This window comes from Pteronotus mesoamericanus, unplaced genomic scaffold (genome assembly GCF_021234165.1).
Source record: "Pteronotus mesoamericanus isolate MK-2021 breed Mesoamerican mustached bat unplaced genomic scaffold, CSHL_Meso_final contig_182, whole genome shotgun sequence".
In the NCBI taxonomy this organism is placed as follows: domain Eukaryota; kingdom Metazoa; phylum Chordata; class Mammalia; order Chiroptera; family Mormoopidae; genus Pteronotus; species Pteronotus mesoamericanus.
In genome coordinates this window covers 7,580,702-7,597,293 of record NW_026555078.1, presented here as the reverse complement: position 1 = coordinate 7,597,293, position 16,592 = coordinate 7,580,702, and the positions used below count along the sequence as shown (strand labels likewise).

The 16,592-nt window shown below is 40.5% G+C and overlaps 1 protein-coding gene across 2 annotated transcripts in view; it reads left to right on the top strand.

The window, feature by feature from the left end:
• The window catches only part of SPATA7 (spermatogenesis associated 7), a 31,985-nt gene extending 23,728 nt beyond the window's left edge, over window positions 1–8,257 (top strand). For both annotated transcript variants that reach the window (XM_054566980.1, XM_054566979.1), the window contains exons 7-12: window positions 227–293; window positions 2,080–2,180; window positions 3,464–3,517; window positions 5,825–5,902; window positions 7,384–7,441; window positions 7,688–8,257. In XM_054566980.1, the coding sequence (XP_054422955.1) occupies window positions 227–293; window positions 2,080–2,180; window positions 3,464–3,517; window positions 5,825–5,902; window positions 7,384–7,441; window positions 7,688–8,257 (928 nt within the window). The remainder of the gene's footprint in view (window positions 1–226; window positions 294–2,079; window positions 2,181–3,463; window positions 3,518–5,824; window positions 5,903–7,383; window positions 7,442–7,687) is intronic.
• Window positions 8,258–16,592: the final 8,335 nt, after the last annotated feature.

Sequence of the window (16,592 nt, the reverse complement as noted above, 5' to 3'; positions counted from 1 at the left end):
CTAGTCCTATTCTGCCCACCTGAAATTTAGCTGCTATTCAATGAAAGAAAAAAGCAGCACAGGTAATCCAAACCACATCTACTTCCTGATTATATAATCAGAAATAACACATTTTATAAGAATAGATAGATGTCATCTTCTGTGTTTATTTTTTCTAGACAGTAAAGCTCATTATGATAGTATTTGTATTTTGAAAACTTAACAGTATATATTTTTAATATTACAGCTTTAAATCTGATTTTGAGACAGCTGAGACTAAGGACTTCACAGATTCAGAAGCGAACATAAAGCAGGTAATGGAAATGAGATCTCTGTGCTTCACATTGGAATTACAGCTGCTTTAACCTAATAGAATATGTATAGCTATTTGGATTGTGGAGAGTAACCTCTTGGTGACACTTCTTGCATGTGATATAGTCAGTATACAGAAGGTTCGCCTGTTTACTCTCTGCGAATGGCTAGAAGAATCCTGCTAATTTGGGAAATCATGTGTTATTAGCATCTCTTCCAGATGGTTGGTTGACTGGCTGGATAGATGGATGGATGAATAAAATACCTTAAATGTTGTTTACAAAGTTGTAGACTTGGATTACTAAAGGAGCCAGAAATGTTGTGTAGCCCTGGCTGGTATGGCTCAGTGGATTGAACTCAATTCCCAGGCAGGGCACATGCCTGGATTACAGGCCAGGTCCCTGGTCGGTGCAAGAGGCACATGTTTCTCTCCCTCTCTTTCCCCCTCCCTTCCCCTCTCTAAATACAAATGAATAAAATCTTAAAAAAAAAAAGTTGTGTAGAAATAATTTAGTTTTTATGCCTATATATCTTTAAAGGATTGCCACTGATTATATGATTGAAAATGATACATTTTATAAGACTGGATGGATATATCAATCTCTTATGTTTGCTTTTACTTTTTTACAGTGTTTATATTTTGAATGATTAGCCATTTTTATTTGCATTTGCAGGTATTAATTATAGACTTAAATTGCAATTTAAATTTATTGTTTGTTAAAAGGTTTGTCTTTTAAAATGTCAAACACAGACTCAGGGATATCATAATGAAATATAAGCACATTCAACTTCCCTCTTCCATTAATCTTTCCCTCTTTCATCTCAGCCATTAATAGCTGTTTGGCATAGGGCCCTGCCACTTAAGGCCCGAGGACAAGTCACTTACCCTCTGAGAGCTGAGTCCCCACATCTAGGAAAACCACACTTACCGTGCAGGGTCATTGGAAGGAACAGAGGACGCAGGGAAAGTGCCAAGCCCACCTGGGCTCAAAAAATGACAGCCGTGACTAGCGTGAGATTTAGGAAGAGGGTCAGCTCTGTCGGTAGCTAAATAAACTAGAGTGAGTCCATTTTTTAAAACAGCTTGCTCCAAATGTTTTTCTATAACCCTGTAAGAAAACGGTGTGTCCGCATATTCTGTAACCGTTATCAGCAGCTCTCTACCTGAGGGAGGCAGTCGAGAGTTAAGGCAGTAGACCCTCATTTTGAACAGCACTTTTAAAACTGTAAAGCACTCTACATAAATTTGCATTTAAAGATTAAATCTTATCATGCAAGCGAGTGCGAGTGCGTGGCAGAGCATGTGGCCGGGGGCGAGGATGCTGTACGAGCGGCCGCCGGTGGCTGTCGGTCGGCGGTCGGCGTTGCTGCTTGTGTCGCCGCGGCCACCCCTGCTGCTGCGGGGTTGATGCGTTGGCGTTGGCAACAGGTCAGCTTTTGAATTTCTGAGTAAGATAGTTTTCTCCAGTTTTCCTAAAACTTGCATATTTGCTTTATTTTCTCTTTATGTGTTTATCTGTGGTGATTTCTTAATGTCATTTAAAATGTCCCTCATTAAAATATAAGAAATAAGAAGTTGCTTTATCTTTAAATAAATTTAAGAAGAAAGGCCTAATTGGATGGGAAATGTATTCTAAAACATCCTTTTTCATACTATATCTGTCACTTTTATCTACTGGATACTTCCACTCTCTAAGTGCTATTTTTTTCTAATTTGCTCTTTTGTGTTATTTCTGCTTTTACAGTATTTTTGAAGCAAAATATTTATTTTTGTCATTGTATCCCCAGGCATCTAATTATATGACATATGGAACCAAAGAAAACATAACTCCTTTGTCTTTACAAGGGAATGAGGTCGAAGAGAGCGCTCTTCAGTGCTCGGCGCCCAGGTGAGCTGCTCGTGGGGGCCTTTGGACAGGGTCCCCATCCCCCTGCGCCCCGGGGGGCGGGCCTGTAGTGTTGGCCCCGTGAGAGCGCGGCGCCATCCTGTCTGGGGTCAGACAGTGCGGGTGGTAGTGTTGGTTCTGCTAAGAAGATTTTACAAAGTAGATACTCAATAAAAATTTAAGTGAATTCATGTTGCTAATTTAATAATAAAGGAAAAAGGGACAGTGGCTTATATTGTTTGTCATCACTATTCATGTGAAAGAGAATCTTCCCCGAGACAAATCCTACGTTGGTTGATGCTCACTGCCAGTAATTCATGTGGCACGAATGTGAACTTACACGGCACATGGAAACTCACCATTTGAAGATTCATAATTTGTGATTTGAATATTCACCATACGCTTGTGGCTTGGTCTATTCATGCTATGTAGAGGCATTCTTTTTAAAAACTCATCATGTTTGGCGAATATGAAATATTACACTTAAAAAAAAGTTAGCCCTGTAACATAGGACCTAAAAAACGCCTTTGGTAGTTTCATCTGTCAGATGCATTCCTGGTGGCAGAGACTGGATATGAGATGAAGGAGGGGGGAGAAAGAAAGGTCTAGAGATTAAACAGAGGGCAAGGGTGAGGCGGTACCTGGCAGGCCAGGAGGCAGGCGCACACGTCTCGGGCCCAGCTCCTCCCTGGCCCCTCGCCGGGAGCTCCCGGCGGCCAGGTGGCTGGGCTCATTCCTTCCTGCCTTGAATTTCATGGCACTTCTAACTGAAGATGTATAAGCCACTCTGCAGTGAATATAAAGAGCCACCTAAAAAAAAGGAATATTTTTCTTTCCTAGTAGTTTCTATCTAAAAGAAATGAAATATTGCAACATTATTGTTGCGTATACCTGAATAAAAAGCTTTGGAGTTAAATAATGACCAGCTTAAAAATATTTTTATAGGGAAATAATCTGTTTTCAGCATTATTTATATGTTACTCTTAGTCACATTGTTATTATTTATGCTAGGTAAATGCCATAGTACAATTTTTTAAAGGATTGTGAATTTGTCATTAGAATAGGTAAAAAAAAAATCTATCTTCACTACTTATTTGGCTTTCTGTACACTGGTGAACTCATTAGTAAGTGAGAAAAATAATACCTACCAAATATACATGACAGGATTTTTCTGAAGATCAGAGGAGGTCATGGATATGCAGCATTATTAGTAATATATAATATTATGGAACACTTACTGTATGCTAACCATTGTTCGGTTCAAATATTTAATTTTCTTTTTTCAGGGCAGCATATCAATGTTCTGTGCAGCGTCCTTCAAGGAGGAAAATCTACTCTGAGTAAGATCTTTCTCACTTTTCATTTTGCGTAATGGAAATCAAGAATTAAGAATCATACAAACCATTATTAAATAAGTTAGGATTGAACACTAATGTCTCTTACAGACAGCTTTGGGGTTAAATCATATAACAGAATTTTCTGAAATAATTATCAATCACTTTCTCTTTATGCCCAGTTGAAATTTGTCCCTAGGTTAATAATACCTGCTATTTTTTTTATAATTGGTACTCATAATTCTTATATATTCTTATAAGTAAAAGACAATAGTTTTTGAGACATTCAGAATTTTAGTTACTTTGGACAGCCTTCCTGGAGGTTTCTAACCTCACCAGTTCTTTGCAGATACTGTACTTGTAGGTATTAATGTTGTTTTAGTTGAGCTACATTTTTTTGTGGGGGGTGTGGATAATCCACAGGAGTGGACAAAAGTAGGTTTATAGTTGTGAGTACATGAAATAGTTTATTCTTGTATTATTTATTAATTATTATTTTCCATATGGATACCTTTAAACCTACTTTTGCCAACCTCTGTATTTTTATAGTTTCATTTGTTTTCAAACCTGATATTTAAATACTAGGAACTGAAGCAATTTGAAAGTGTAACTTTTTATATATTTTAATCTTCTGTTACCTGATTTGCTAATTAACTCCTCCCTTATTCAGTAATTATTTACACTTAATAAAGCTATCCACATTTTCTAACAATATTCTCATTCAGCTCATTAAAATCAAACTATAACAGTATTCTAATGTTCTTAGAATAGCTACTAAAACATAATTACCTCATAAGATAATGTAATAAAGAAATATGTCCAGGTAATTAAAATTACTGTAACCGAACAAAAAGATGGGTTCGGCTGCCTGTTGCTACAAAAGCCAAACTCATGAGGCAGATGCTGGTGCAAAAGGAAAGAGGTTCTGTTCAGGTGCCGCATGGTCTGGGAGAACGGTGGACACCTGTCTCAAAGCCCGTGTCCTCCGCAAGACCAAGACAAAAGCCAGTGTCCAGAGTTCCTGCTTCATTTTAAAATGCACAGTCCTTTAAAATGCACAGTGCATAGGCGGTGGCTAAGTGGTCATAGTCCACATCCAGGCAGAATAGCTCGTCCCTGGCTGCCGTTCATTTCAGGCTCCCTCCTGGAGCCCACATGGCCATGGGCCACTTGGCTGCTAGGGCCACAAAGTCCCATGCTCCTGGGGGAGCATGCAATCACGCTGGCGAGGGCATTACCAGGTGAGAGAGAGACAGAGAGAGAGAGAGAGAGAGACTCCCTCCTGGAAACCATGGTTCACATGCCCTGGAGAGAGTAGGCAAATGAATGCACCATGCAAGTGCAGGTCAGGCAAGCCAGCCTCGAGCAAGAGAGATTTCTGTATTCCCCTGGGTTTATATTAGCCCGGGTGTGGGGCGGACCAGGTGCTTTCCCGAAACAACCAGTCAGCTTCCCAGGCTTCCACACGCTGCAGGTGGGTCCCCTTCCCAGCCCATCCCTTCCTTCCCCAGGCTAGACTGATGGGCCTCTTTGGCCCAGCACCTCACCTGCGCCATTTTGACTTCTACAGTGTGTGCCTGCCTTCCCCGGTCTCACCCCATCTGATACCAGAGAGGCAGGGGGAGGCCTTGCATGCACTGAGTGTGAGAACCTTCCCCTGCTGCCATTTTGGCTAGTGGGGGAGACCCCCCTGGTGCTCCAGACTGTCTACTGGTAGCAATACCACTATATTTTTTATGTAAATGTTCATATTAGAATATTTTCCTCCTCTCCAAACATTTTCAGACAAATATTATTTTTTCTACCCAATAATTTTCTCAACTTTAAACCAAGATGCTCCCCTGAGAACAGGAGATTTCACAGTTGAAGTCTCTGCCTCCCCTTTCCCTTCCAGAAAGTGTGTGCCAAGGAGCTCACACCTCTGTTGCTGGACGAGGTCAGGAGCCAGGGGACAGGTCAAGCCCTCCTTAGAACACGGGCCCCCAGGGAGCCCGCTTGGTTGCCCTCTTGCCATTGGTTGGTCTCTGTTTTGTTCTGTGTAACCCCTGCTTATTTTTTACTACTGGATGGATGTCACAGACATCTATGAAATTTTACTCTTATTTGAGGATATTTTCTCATCTTTAATATTTATCCTTGTGTAATTTCAGAAAGTTGACATGTCTGTTTTATAATATTCCTCTTAATAATGTGAGACAGAAGTCCATTTATAATAAATCGTAGAGATATTACTAATCAAGTATTCCTATCTCCTAGAGTTTTCGGAGTAAGTAACAAAGAATTTTCATTCTACGTATTGCTTTGTCTTCACAGTGAGGAAGAACTGTTGTATCTGAGTTTCATTGAAGGTGTAACAGATGAAATTTTGAATCTTGGTTTATTTTCAAACAGGTTAGATTTTTAAAAATAATACATGGTGGTTGAAGAGTACATTAAATACTCTTTAAAGTTATTTCCACATATTAGGAAATGAAAAATTATATTGCTTTCTTGGGGGACCATATTTTTATAACTGGTAGTAATTTGTAAAGAATGTTTAATTCATAGGCTAGGCAGACTCACAGTCTGGGGTAGTTATAGAAGAATAGAGATTTTATTCATTTATATATTGTTATAATGCTTGGTTATAATAGACCAGTAAAATAAAATTTTTGCTCCTTATTTGCAAAGATCCATAATCCAGTTTGCTGTTTCAAACAATGGCAAGAACCAAAAGCAATCATTTTGGTTACAACTGTTACTAATAAAGTGAGGACTAATTAAAAGCGAGGTTTGCATGCTGTAAATGAAATGGAAAGTGTGCAAAACCAGATTAGGTATCGTATATTGAAGGAAACTGTGTCCTGAATCAGCTTTGACAGTTATTTATCTAAAATTCACTGGGCACTGAGACAAACCTTGTTATGCAGTATAAGACCCCATTATGTACGCTATATGTGTAGAAAATTGTCTGGGAGTGAATATTCCCAAACATCAACAGCCATTGTAAAATGTAGAATATGGATTTCTTGGGCTTTTAAAAATTCATTGCATTATTCAGGACTACTGACTATAACTGTTGGCTCATAACTTCATTGTAATAACAAGTGATAACAAAGGAAGTGAGTCATTTTTTAAGAAACCTATTGATGCATTCATGTGATAGAAGACAAGCATGGTGTAGTTGAAAGAATAAACTCAGAGCCAGACACACTTGGGTTAAATTCTCTTAATGGCTTCTGACCTTAGGGGAGAGGAAATCATTTTCTTAGGGATGTAGTTTTCTCATCTTTAAAATTTTTTTACAATACCTTTCTGTCCCAATGCTGGTCATGATAGAGGTATAATTATTATAATTATGTGCCTAACACTTAGTGGTGCTTAATAAGTGATAATTTTTAGATTATATGGATCTACCACTAGTGGAATATTTTTTAAGGATACTTTAGGAAGCATTGTAAAATAACCCTTTGTAAAAGAATTTTCTTCAGAGTTTGGTTTATGGGGATAGTTTGTATGTGAGAGAGGGAAGGGAGACTTATAGTGTTTGTGTATGTGTGTGAGAGAAAAAGAGCTTTTTTGTGGGGGGGAATGAAAGAGAGAGAAGGAATTTTTGGGTCTCATTTAAAATATTTTGTTCACAGAAATGTAAGTAGCATGCGGTCTTTCAGAAATGTTAGCCTTCATTATATTAACCTAAACACATAGTGGCAGCCGTACAAGCTTCCATATTGGAAGACTTGACAGAACAGGAAAGGATTGGTCTTTAACTTTGGAAAAAGAGTCATCTAAAAAAATATTTCCAGCTTTCAGTAGTTTAGTTAGTGCATGGCCATTTTACATTTAGTTGATTTTCTGATTGAGACATTAACGTTTTTATTTATCATTTGTAGGTCTTTAGAACGACTGTTTGAGCGACATATAAGACAAAATAAACACCATTTGGAGGAGGTTTGTCTTTCCCTGGCACTTCATTAGAACAATTCTAATAGAGAAAGAATTGAAAGGTTTGCCGTACCCTCATTAAATTAATGCATTAAAAGCAAGTGCCTTTTTTCCCTTGGACTTTGCGTGTGTTTTGGGGGTGGGGTGGAGAGAGCAGTATTGACCCTGCTGAGGTTAGCAGCACTGCAGACAAAGGTAATTTAATTTAACGAGCTGAATTAATGTAAGTGCTGTCTTTTCTCTCAATCCTAGGAAAAAATGCGCCACCTGCTGCATATTCTAAAAGTGAATTTAGGCTTCACATCCAAGGAAAACTCACTAAACCTAGATGACATTGATATGTTGCATTTGCCTGATTTTGAAAAGGCTGAACATCCCGTACAAAATAAACAAGATGCATCAATTCAACAGGAGCGTCAAGAATACCGAAAAGCTTTGGATATGCTACTGTCTTCACCAAAGGATGAGAATGAGATGTTCTCATCACATGATTTTTTCCTACCCATCTATAAATCAAAGTATTCAGAAGGGGTTATAATTCAACAGGTGAATGATGAAACAAATCCTGGACCTTCAATTTGGGATGAAAAAAATCCAAGTACTTCAGACAGCTTAACAGACCAAGAAACCTCGGTGACTGTCATTGAGGGTGACAGTGACACTGAAAAGGCTGAGCCTTCAGATGAGCTGTGCTGTCTTAGCACAGCGCTCTCCCTGCCTGAGCGGCCCCACAGCGTCCAAGGCGGCAGCGACCGCGACCTGGGAGAGCCAGCTCTCAGAATCATGGAAATGAGCATTGAGGACGGCTCTTTGGATGTTTGATCTTCATTAATAAATATCCCAAATGTCCAGTAATTCAATATTCCTTTTCCTCTTTTCTCCTTTTATATGTTAAGATTTCCTGTATGTATTTTCTATGCTATATAATAAATTACCATAAATTTAGCAGCTTAAAACAAACACATGTATTATTTATGGCAGTTTCCATGGATCGGGTCTGAACATAGCTTACAGGGCCCTCTGTTCTGGGTTTCCCGGGCTACCACCCAGGAGTTGTGGGTCCAGACCTCACCTTGGCTTGCCTGGGAGAAGAACCTGCTTCCAAGCTCTTTTCAGGTTGTTGGCCAAATTCCTTTCCTTGTAGCAACAGACCTGAAAACTCCGCCCATTGTTCCCAGCCACTTGGTCTTCCCCGCAGGCAGCTCACAAGGCGGCTGCTTGCTTCTTCAGAGTCACAGGAATGACTTTGCATCATCTCTACATACACTTTTGGTTGGAAGCAAGTCACAGGTGCCACCTGCCCTTACTGTAGAAGGATGCAAATGCCAGAAGGTAAAAATCGCTGAGGCCACCTTAGGATCTGTCAGCCACCTCACTGCTTTAGGATCTGTCGGCCGCAATTTCTAAGTTGGTTTTTCAGGAGGACATAATTTACCCAGGCCTGGGAGGTTTTGTAGGCAATGGGAAATGGTTTATGATCTGGCTTGGATCTTGAGGCATGAAGCCTGGTCTACAGTATCATTTTTTTCCCCTCACTTTCTTGCAATATCTAAAGCCTCAAGGCATTTCTAGATACCAGTGAGCTAGAGCCATCTGTCAGCTACCTGGAAAATTACCTGTTGGTGTTGGGGCAAGTATTCTGTCAGACACCCTCCCCTGTCATTGTAGCTCATGAATAGGCTCCTTAATACTGTGCATGTCTCAAAAGACTCATCTCTAGTTATGTCTTTTCAACCCCTTAAATACTGTAATTGAGTATTTGAGCGCCTGTTACATACAAAGTTTCATGCCGAGGCACTGTGGAGGATGAGAAAAGAGGAAACAGAATAACGGCCCAAATGTTCTAGAAATTTAGCAATGGCCTCCAAGTGTGCCATTCTTTAGCACGGGCTTTTTATGATCCTTTGCGCACACCCGTGTTTCCCAAAAGATGGTGCATCCCGCTGGAGGTATTAGAGCCGATTTCTGGTGACACGTGGGTGACAGGTCCATCTCACTGTGGGGAGCTGACTGTCACCACCATGTTCAGGACTCAGGCTCAGGGGCAAACTGCAAAGCAGAGTGTGGCGGGGCCTTGCGCCCCAGGTCACCCTGCTGCGGCCCTTCCCTGGCCCCGGTGACCCCTCAGGGTTCATGCCTGGAGTTCTCCTTAAAGCCCTCTGGAACCCCTCCTTTCCCCACCTTGCAAGGCCCTTAAACGTCTTAAAATACCCCCAGCCCTACTCTTGGCCTCCATCCTAGGTCTCCCCATCAGGCATCCTCCACCCCCCTCCCTAGTCGCTTCTTGGACTTCATCCTCCTCTCGGCCCGCAGGGCTCCTTCCCTCAGTCCCAGCCTCCCTCTCGGACGAACCCCTCGCCTCATTATCCAGGTAACGCACTCACACTCGGTGCCTCGCTCACACTGTCCACCCTCGGCTGGAGCTGCCATCCTGCTTCAGGCATTCGCAGTAACTTCTTCCCGCTTCCCCACCCTGTGAGCCCAGCCCCAGACCTATGTCACCTTCTCTATCCTCTAACTCTGGATACATCTCTTGGTCGCCAGGGTCATGACCTTTCCTGCCTGTTGTGCCTGTTAGGGTATTTTTGTTTTTGTTATCTTCAGATCTCCCCTTAAAAATAAGTTTAAAAAGATGAGTTGGGCCCTGGCTGGTGTGGCTCAGTGGATTGAGCGCTGGCCTGCAAACCAAAGGGTAGCAGGTTCGATTCCCAGTCAAGGCACATGCCTGAGTTGCAGGCCAGGTTCCCCAGTAGGGGGTGCGCAAGAGGCAACCACATATTGATGGTTCTCTCCCTCTCTCTCCCTCCCTTCCCCTTGCTCTAAAAATAAATAAAACATCTTTTAAAAAAGATGGTTGAAAGAACTATCAAAAGTGGTCGTTGGATATAGTGAAGCTGAGTAAGGGTAGAAAGTGAATGGTAAGTTTGAGAAACTGGCTGAGACTCTTCAAGCAGCACCTTAATTTCTCTCTCTCTCCCCTACTACTTTCTCCCACAGCCCATCCTCAACTCTGATCATGGAGGTGTGACGAGTGAGCCTTCCAAGCCAGTTCACCTGAGTCTGATTCTCGTGAGCCGTGGTCTTACGCTGAGTCATGGAGCCTCTGTGCTTCCAGTTTGTTGAGTGGGGGCAGTTACAAAGCCTTCATCGCAGGGCTGCAGCCACTAAAACTAGGTTGTATGAGAATTACATGCAGGCTGCTACTATTATTTTAAGGACCATGCCAACCCCTTCTTTAAAAATAAACAAAGGAACGAACTTTCAGCATCTTGCTAAAAAGACAAAGAACAGGCCCTTTTGCGTGTTTTATAGTCACTTCTTCCTTCCCTGCCCGTCTCTCGCTGTCCTCTCCCGGGCAGCCTAAGTGTCTATCACGTGACTGCTTGTCCCCCAGACGTGCAGAGGTCCTCTCTCTGTGCCTCTGTGTGTCCTGTCTGCTCAGAATATCATTTCCCCTCTGTTACTCCCTTTTCTTAAATAGTTTGCCTCTGTTTTCAATTGTAGTTTACGTTCAATATTATTTTGTATTAGTTTAAGGTATACAGCATAATAGACAATTTATATACTTTACAAAGAAGTCCCCGCAGTATTTCCTGTACCCACCTGGCCCCATACATAGTTACTATATTATTGACCATATTCCCTATGCTGTACTTTACAGCCCCGTGAGCATATTGTTACTACCAGTCGGTACTTCTCAATCCCTTCACCTTTTTCACCCCGTCCCCCAAGTCCTCTCTCCTCCACCCACTGCCCTCTTGAGCCTTCACGGATACCCCACACTGAATGTAACACTGAAACCTTGAGTGAGTGTCCCTACTTTTGTCCCACCTTCTCTGGATCTGGGATGTTTCATCTACCCTATGAACTGTAACACAGTTTACATACCCAGCTTGTCTTCTGCCTAGACTATGGGCTTCTCAGGAGGAAGAACTACTTCTTAGTTCCCCAGGTGTTGGTCTCCTTTAGGATGAACATATTTGTTCATGAAGGGACATAGTTTGAGCTGGAGGGGAGGTTTAGCTACAGACAAAGTTATAGGGAGAACAGAAGTTTCCTCTTTACAGAAGATACAAATTCTCCAAGGAGAAGGGAGAATGTAGCAAATGGCTGTTGTTGAAAATTTCCTGAAAAGCCTTATGTAAAAAGTCATTTTTTTCCCCACTGAAGCCAATCAGAAAAGATCAGAGCAACTTTTATGGGGCCAGATGACAACTTGTCACATGAGTTAATTAGCTGTATGGTCACCAATGAATTACTTTACCCTGATCAGTTTACAAGAGTTTAAAAGAGTTTGGACTAGATGATGCAAAGATGTAGTTTAGTTCATTATTCAGGTCTTTAGAAATTAAAATTGAAGTAATTTACCTCTAGAAGTAGAAACACCTCTTCTAGTTTTCCCTTTGTGCTAGTATACAGTACTGTCCTGGGAAGCGATCCGCTAAATTCACACTTCATGTTCAGCTAGTTCTTCCAAGTCTTAAAAACAGGTGAGTTTACCCTCCAGATTTTCCTGAGAGAGACTATATACTGTGGTATTGTTTTCTATTGCTCCTGTAACAAGTTACCACAAACATGGCGGCTTGACAACAGATGTTTGTTATCTTACCATTCTACAAGTCTGAGATCCTAAAATCAAGCTGTTGCCAGGGCTGCGTTCTTGGAGGCTCCAGGGGAGACTCTGTTCCTTGCCTTGTTCAGCTTCTAGCGGCTGCCCGCCTTCCCTCCCGGGTGGCCCGTCCCTCCATCTTCCAGGCCAGCTGCGTAGCATCTTCAAATCTCCTTCTTACCTCTGCTTCCGGCATCACATCTCTTCTCACTATGGCCCTTCGGCCTCCCTCTTACAATGATCCTTGTGATTACTTTGGGCTCACCTGCATAGTTCCGGCCAAGCTCCCCATCTTAAGAACCATAATTACACCTGCCAAGTCCCTTCTGCCATGTGAAGATGACATCACAACTTCCGGGACATGGACATCTTTGGGGGCCCATTATCTAGCCTACTACAAGAGTGCATATCATTAACCTAATAAAAATTGCCTAAATAAACTCTAGTGCCAGGGTGTCCAACCCATGGCCCACGGGCCACATGTGGCCCAGTATAGCTATGAATGCAGCCCAACACAAAATCGTAAAGGTTTTACTTAGAACCTTTTTTTTCTCCTCGGTTTTCATTAATGTTTGTGTATTTAATGTGTCGCCCAAGACAACTCTTCTTCCAGTGTGGCCCAGAGACGCCAAAAGGTTGGACCCCCCCCGGCTGCTGCCTATGAACTGTAACTTGGCTATGTGACGAATCCCAAGTTAAGGTCTATATCGAACATCTACGGCTCATCACGTAGTAAGGCAGCGGTTCTCACCCTTTACCAGAATCACCTGGAGAACTTGTTAAGGTAGATTTTTGGGCCCCATTCCCATAGCTCCTGATTCAGAATTCCCAGATCTGCGATAAGCCCCCAAATTTGCATTTCTAACAAGTTTCCAGTGCTGCTATTGCTGACTGAGAAACAATCCCACCAAAAAGTAAAGTGGATGTTCAACACGTAAGTTCCACTACAGGGATGGTAGGTAGTGTGAGGAGCTCAGCAACCCGCTGGGAAGTTGATGCTGGGAGATACATAAATGTTTATTCTTCAAGTTTATTCATTGTTCCACCAAGTCCTTAGTGCAGCTGGAGTGACTGATTCCTGAGGAGGTGTATGATAACAGACTGGCAACTACTGACAGAAGCATCTGTTATTAGCACATTATTTTTTTAAAAACGCAATGGGGAAATAACTCTAATCATATGCCTCTTTGCAATAAGATCTGGAATGAGAGAAAGAGGCAAAATAGCTTTCATTCCACTTATATTCACACACAAATCATATCTTGCTTCAATATTTATTTTTATGGCAAAATAGACTAATATGTTCATTTCACATATATTATATTCAGTTGTTTAAACTTATTTGCCCATTAAATGTACACACTTTTACAAACCAATGACAGTTAAGAATTAAGCTCTTCTGAGTATACATTTTTACATTATTGATCATCAGACAGTAGCACATAAAATTGCTTTTTAAACTATAGGATAATGCTAAACAACTATTTATAAGTACCATTTCAAAAAGGTAGATTTCCCAGTGCATTCCTTGAGTTATAGGACAACTTACTAAGAAAATGTATTCATATAAATTTGCTCCAAATTTTGGGTTTGTTAGGCCTATTAAGTCATAATAACCTCTATTTGAATTTTTATTTAAATAGACTTGTTTTGCTAAATTTACTATGGGTAGTGTTTGGATTGCTTCAGCTGTTGGCAACTCAGAAATACGCACAAATTTCTCATTTATTACATTATAATTCTTCACCTGAACTAAACAGCATCATATTCATAATCTCTCCCTCTATTAAACACAATAGAGTGAAACACTAAGGTGTTTTTATAGGAAAATATTTAACATTTACATGATAAAAATCTCAGTGTTTAATATTTTGATATAAAAAATTACTTGAGACTACAGTAAAAAGGAAAAATGTATCTCAATGGCTCAATATTCAAACCATCTTTTGAGTAAGGTTTGACTGTGTACTCAAGTTTCTTAAAAGTCTTAATATATTAAAAAATATTTTCCCTGCATTTTCAGTGTGGTAGAAATTGAGTATATTGATAATTGTGATTGTTCAAATTCTACACCAAGAAATTAAGTTCCTTACTTTTAGTATATAACTGAAAAAAAATACTAATATGGAGATGTTCTGATAGTAACAGAAAATGTTTCAAATACATTAAGAAACATCCCTATATAACTACTTTAATTTCTCTGTTATGCCACAAAACCAAACTATGCAAATAAAGCCCATCAGAGCTCTACCAATCTAAAAGTTGTTATAAATTACAGTATTTTATCTCGTTTTTTTTCCCTTTCACCTTTTTGTTTTACTCATGTGGGTTTAAGAGTTTTGTATTGTTTTTTCATCTTGTGTTTATTTAAATATTTTCTGGAAATAAGTTTGTCACCTCTGGAGAATATTTACCTTTTTTCAGGCTATTTGTTGGACTGAACCATTACTGTACAGGTATTTTCCAGTAAAATTACAAAACCATTAGATCCTTTCAAGAGACTTAACCCTTAAGATTCAATTACTATATTTCCATAACTATTACTATAAAATAAATAACAAAAGATTTGCCTCATTCAATGGTCTGATAATTTTAAGTGATTCCTAATAAAGTAGGATAAAAAGTTCAGATAGTCTCTTTGCATTTTTGATAGCAATCTGACTTGCAATATTTGCACTTTTGTGAAAAATGAGTGACTGAGCTCACATTTCTCACTGACTTGTTCACTTTTTCTCAGCTGATAAATGAGCAGAGAAAAACAGAGAAAGCCAGTTATCATTAAATCTGCACTGGTTTCATCAACGTACCCCAAAATTGAAGACTGACAGATTTGTGTTAGGACGAACCCAGATCAGCTAACTCTCTGAATTTCTTTGGTAGTACAGACCTGTTCCTAAGAGTGAATACTCTTTTTCTCCCTCTAAGCTTTTAGGTTGTAAATTTAAAACACACACACACACACTTAAAACGTCAACAGTGACAACTGAAATAAAGTTGTGGCCTTTTTACACAGTTCAAAAACTACTACCAGCTCAGTTAAAATTGCAGATTTATTACACTGGGATTGTGTCCAGCCATGGCCATTTTGGGTACACGAAGTTACAGATTCAAAGCCAAAGGGTCTTAGAGATTTTAAATGGTCCTTTCATATGACACACCATGAAGTCATTTAATGGAAGTTAAGGGATACTGTTCAAAACATTCACCTCACTAATAAGTAATTTTCAAAAACCCGGAACTGTATGTCAGCTGTACTGCTAGTTCTGCACTTAGTTCAAACACAATTATTCCTTTTTTATCATCATTTGTACTTATTTATAAATATTAAAGCATATGATAAGATCAGTATAAGCTTGCTCTTTCCTAATTTATCAACATATTGGAAAGGGTTTAGATTTACTCTAGTTGTTAAAAAATAAGTATTTTCATTTCGCAAACGCACTGGGGTAATTTAAACGTTTTTGAAAATACGATGTGCAGCCAGACCCTAGTTCACATACACGTGACCAGCAGATGCCCTTCCCGGGGAAATGTTTGCCTCGGAACTGCTGCTTCCTCAGCTGGGTCCTGCAGACCTGGCACTTCCCTCCTGGCCCATCCTCTACTTCCCATTTCATGCCAGTGACAACCCAAAGAATAGGTAAGTGGGAACAGGAAAGGCAAGGGGGCTGTACCGCCCATTCAGACTCCCCCACCCCGCCCACCTTGCAGCTGGTTTCCTGGGCAGCATCCCTGCCCACCTCATCACATGCCCCTTTCTCTTCCTTATCCTTCATGTGCCACTTAAGATTCTGTAACAAACAGTGAGATATTCACTTAATATCTTAGGTCTCTCACAAAACACTGATCTGTCGGCCTTCAGTTGCGGGCCAACACTACCAAGCAGACACAGAGAATTCCTTCTCCGATCTCACCACCAGGGAGCAGCAGGGAAGAAAAAGTGCTGTATCTTTTCTTAAGAGCACGGATTATGGGGCTGGGTGCTGCCACTGCTTCCCCCTCAGAGCACCTGTGGTTAAAATAAGTCGTGGGAGGACGGACCAAGAGAGTGAACACCCACGTAGAGTATTGTTCCTAAGGGCATATATTACTATATCTCAATAATTCAACATACATCTGAACTTCGAGAGCATAATTTTTATTTGGGAACTGCCTGTAGTAAATATACAGAAAACAATGCCACTTTAACAATCCAAGGACCTCTTCGCGTGTTTTCTAAAATGCTCTATTTACCTCCCCCAACATACACACACTTCAAACAACTGGACTTTCTGATTTTTCCTCATTTTTCTCTAATTGTAGACACCGCGGTAAACAGAGCCCTTATCCACAGGAATTCGGAAAACTGAGGTTCTTTTGAGAAACGTTTTCCCAGGCAAATTCCTAATGTACCAATTACACTATTTTGAAACATCTATTCCTCCGCTCAAAAAGAACCCCCTCCAATTTGGATATTTTATATTTAACAAACTTTAAACTGGGAACAGATAGTTTTAGGTTGTTTCACATAAAATCTTGATAAGAAGCAAATTCCTTACATTTATAGCC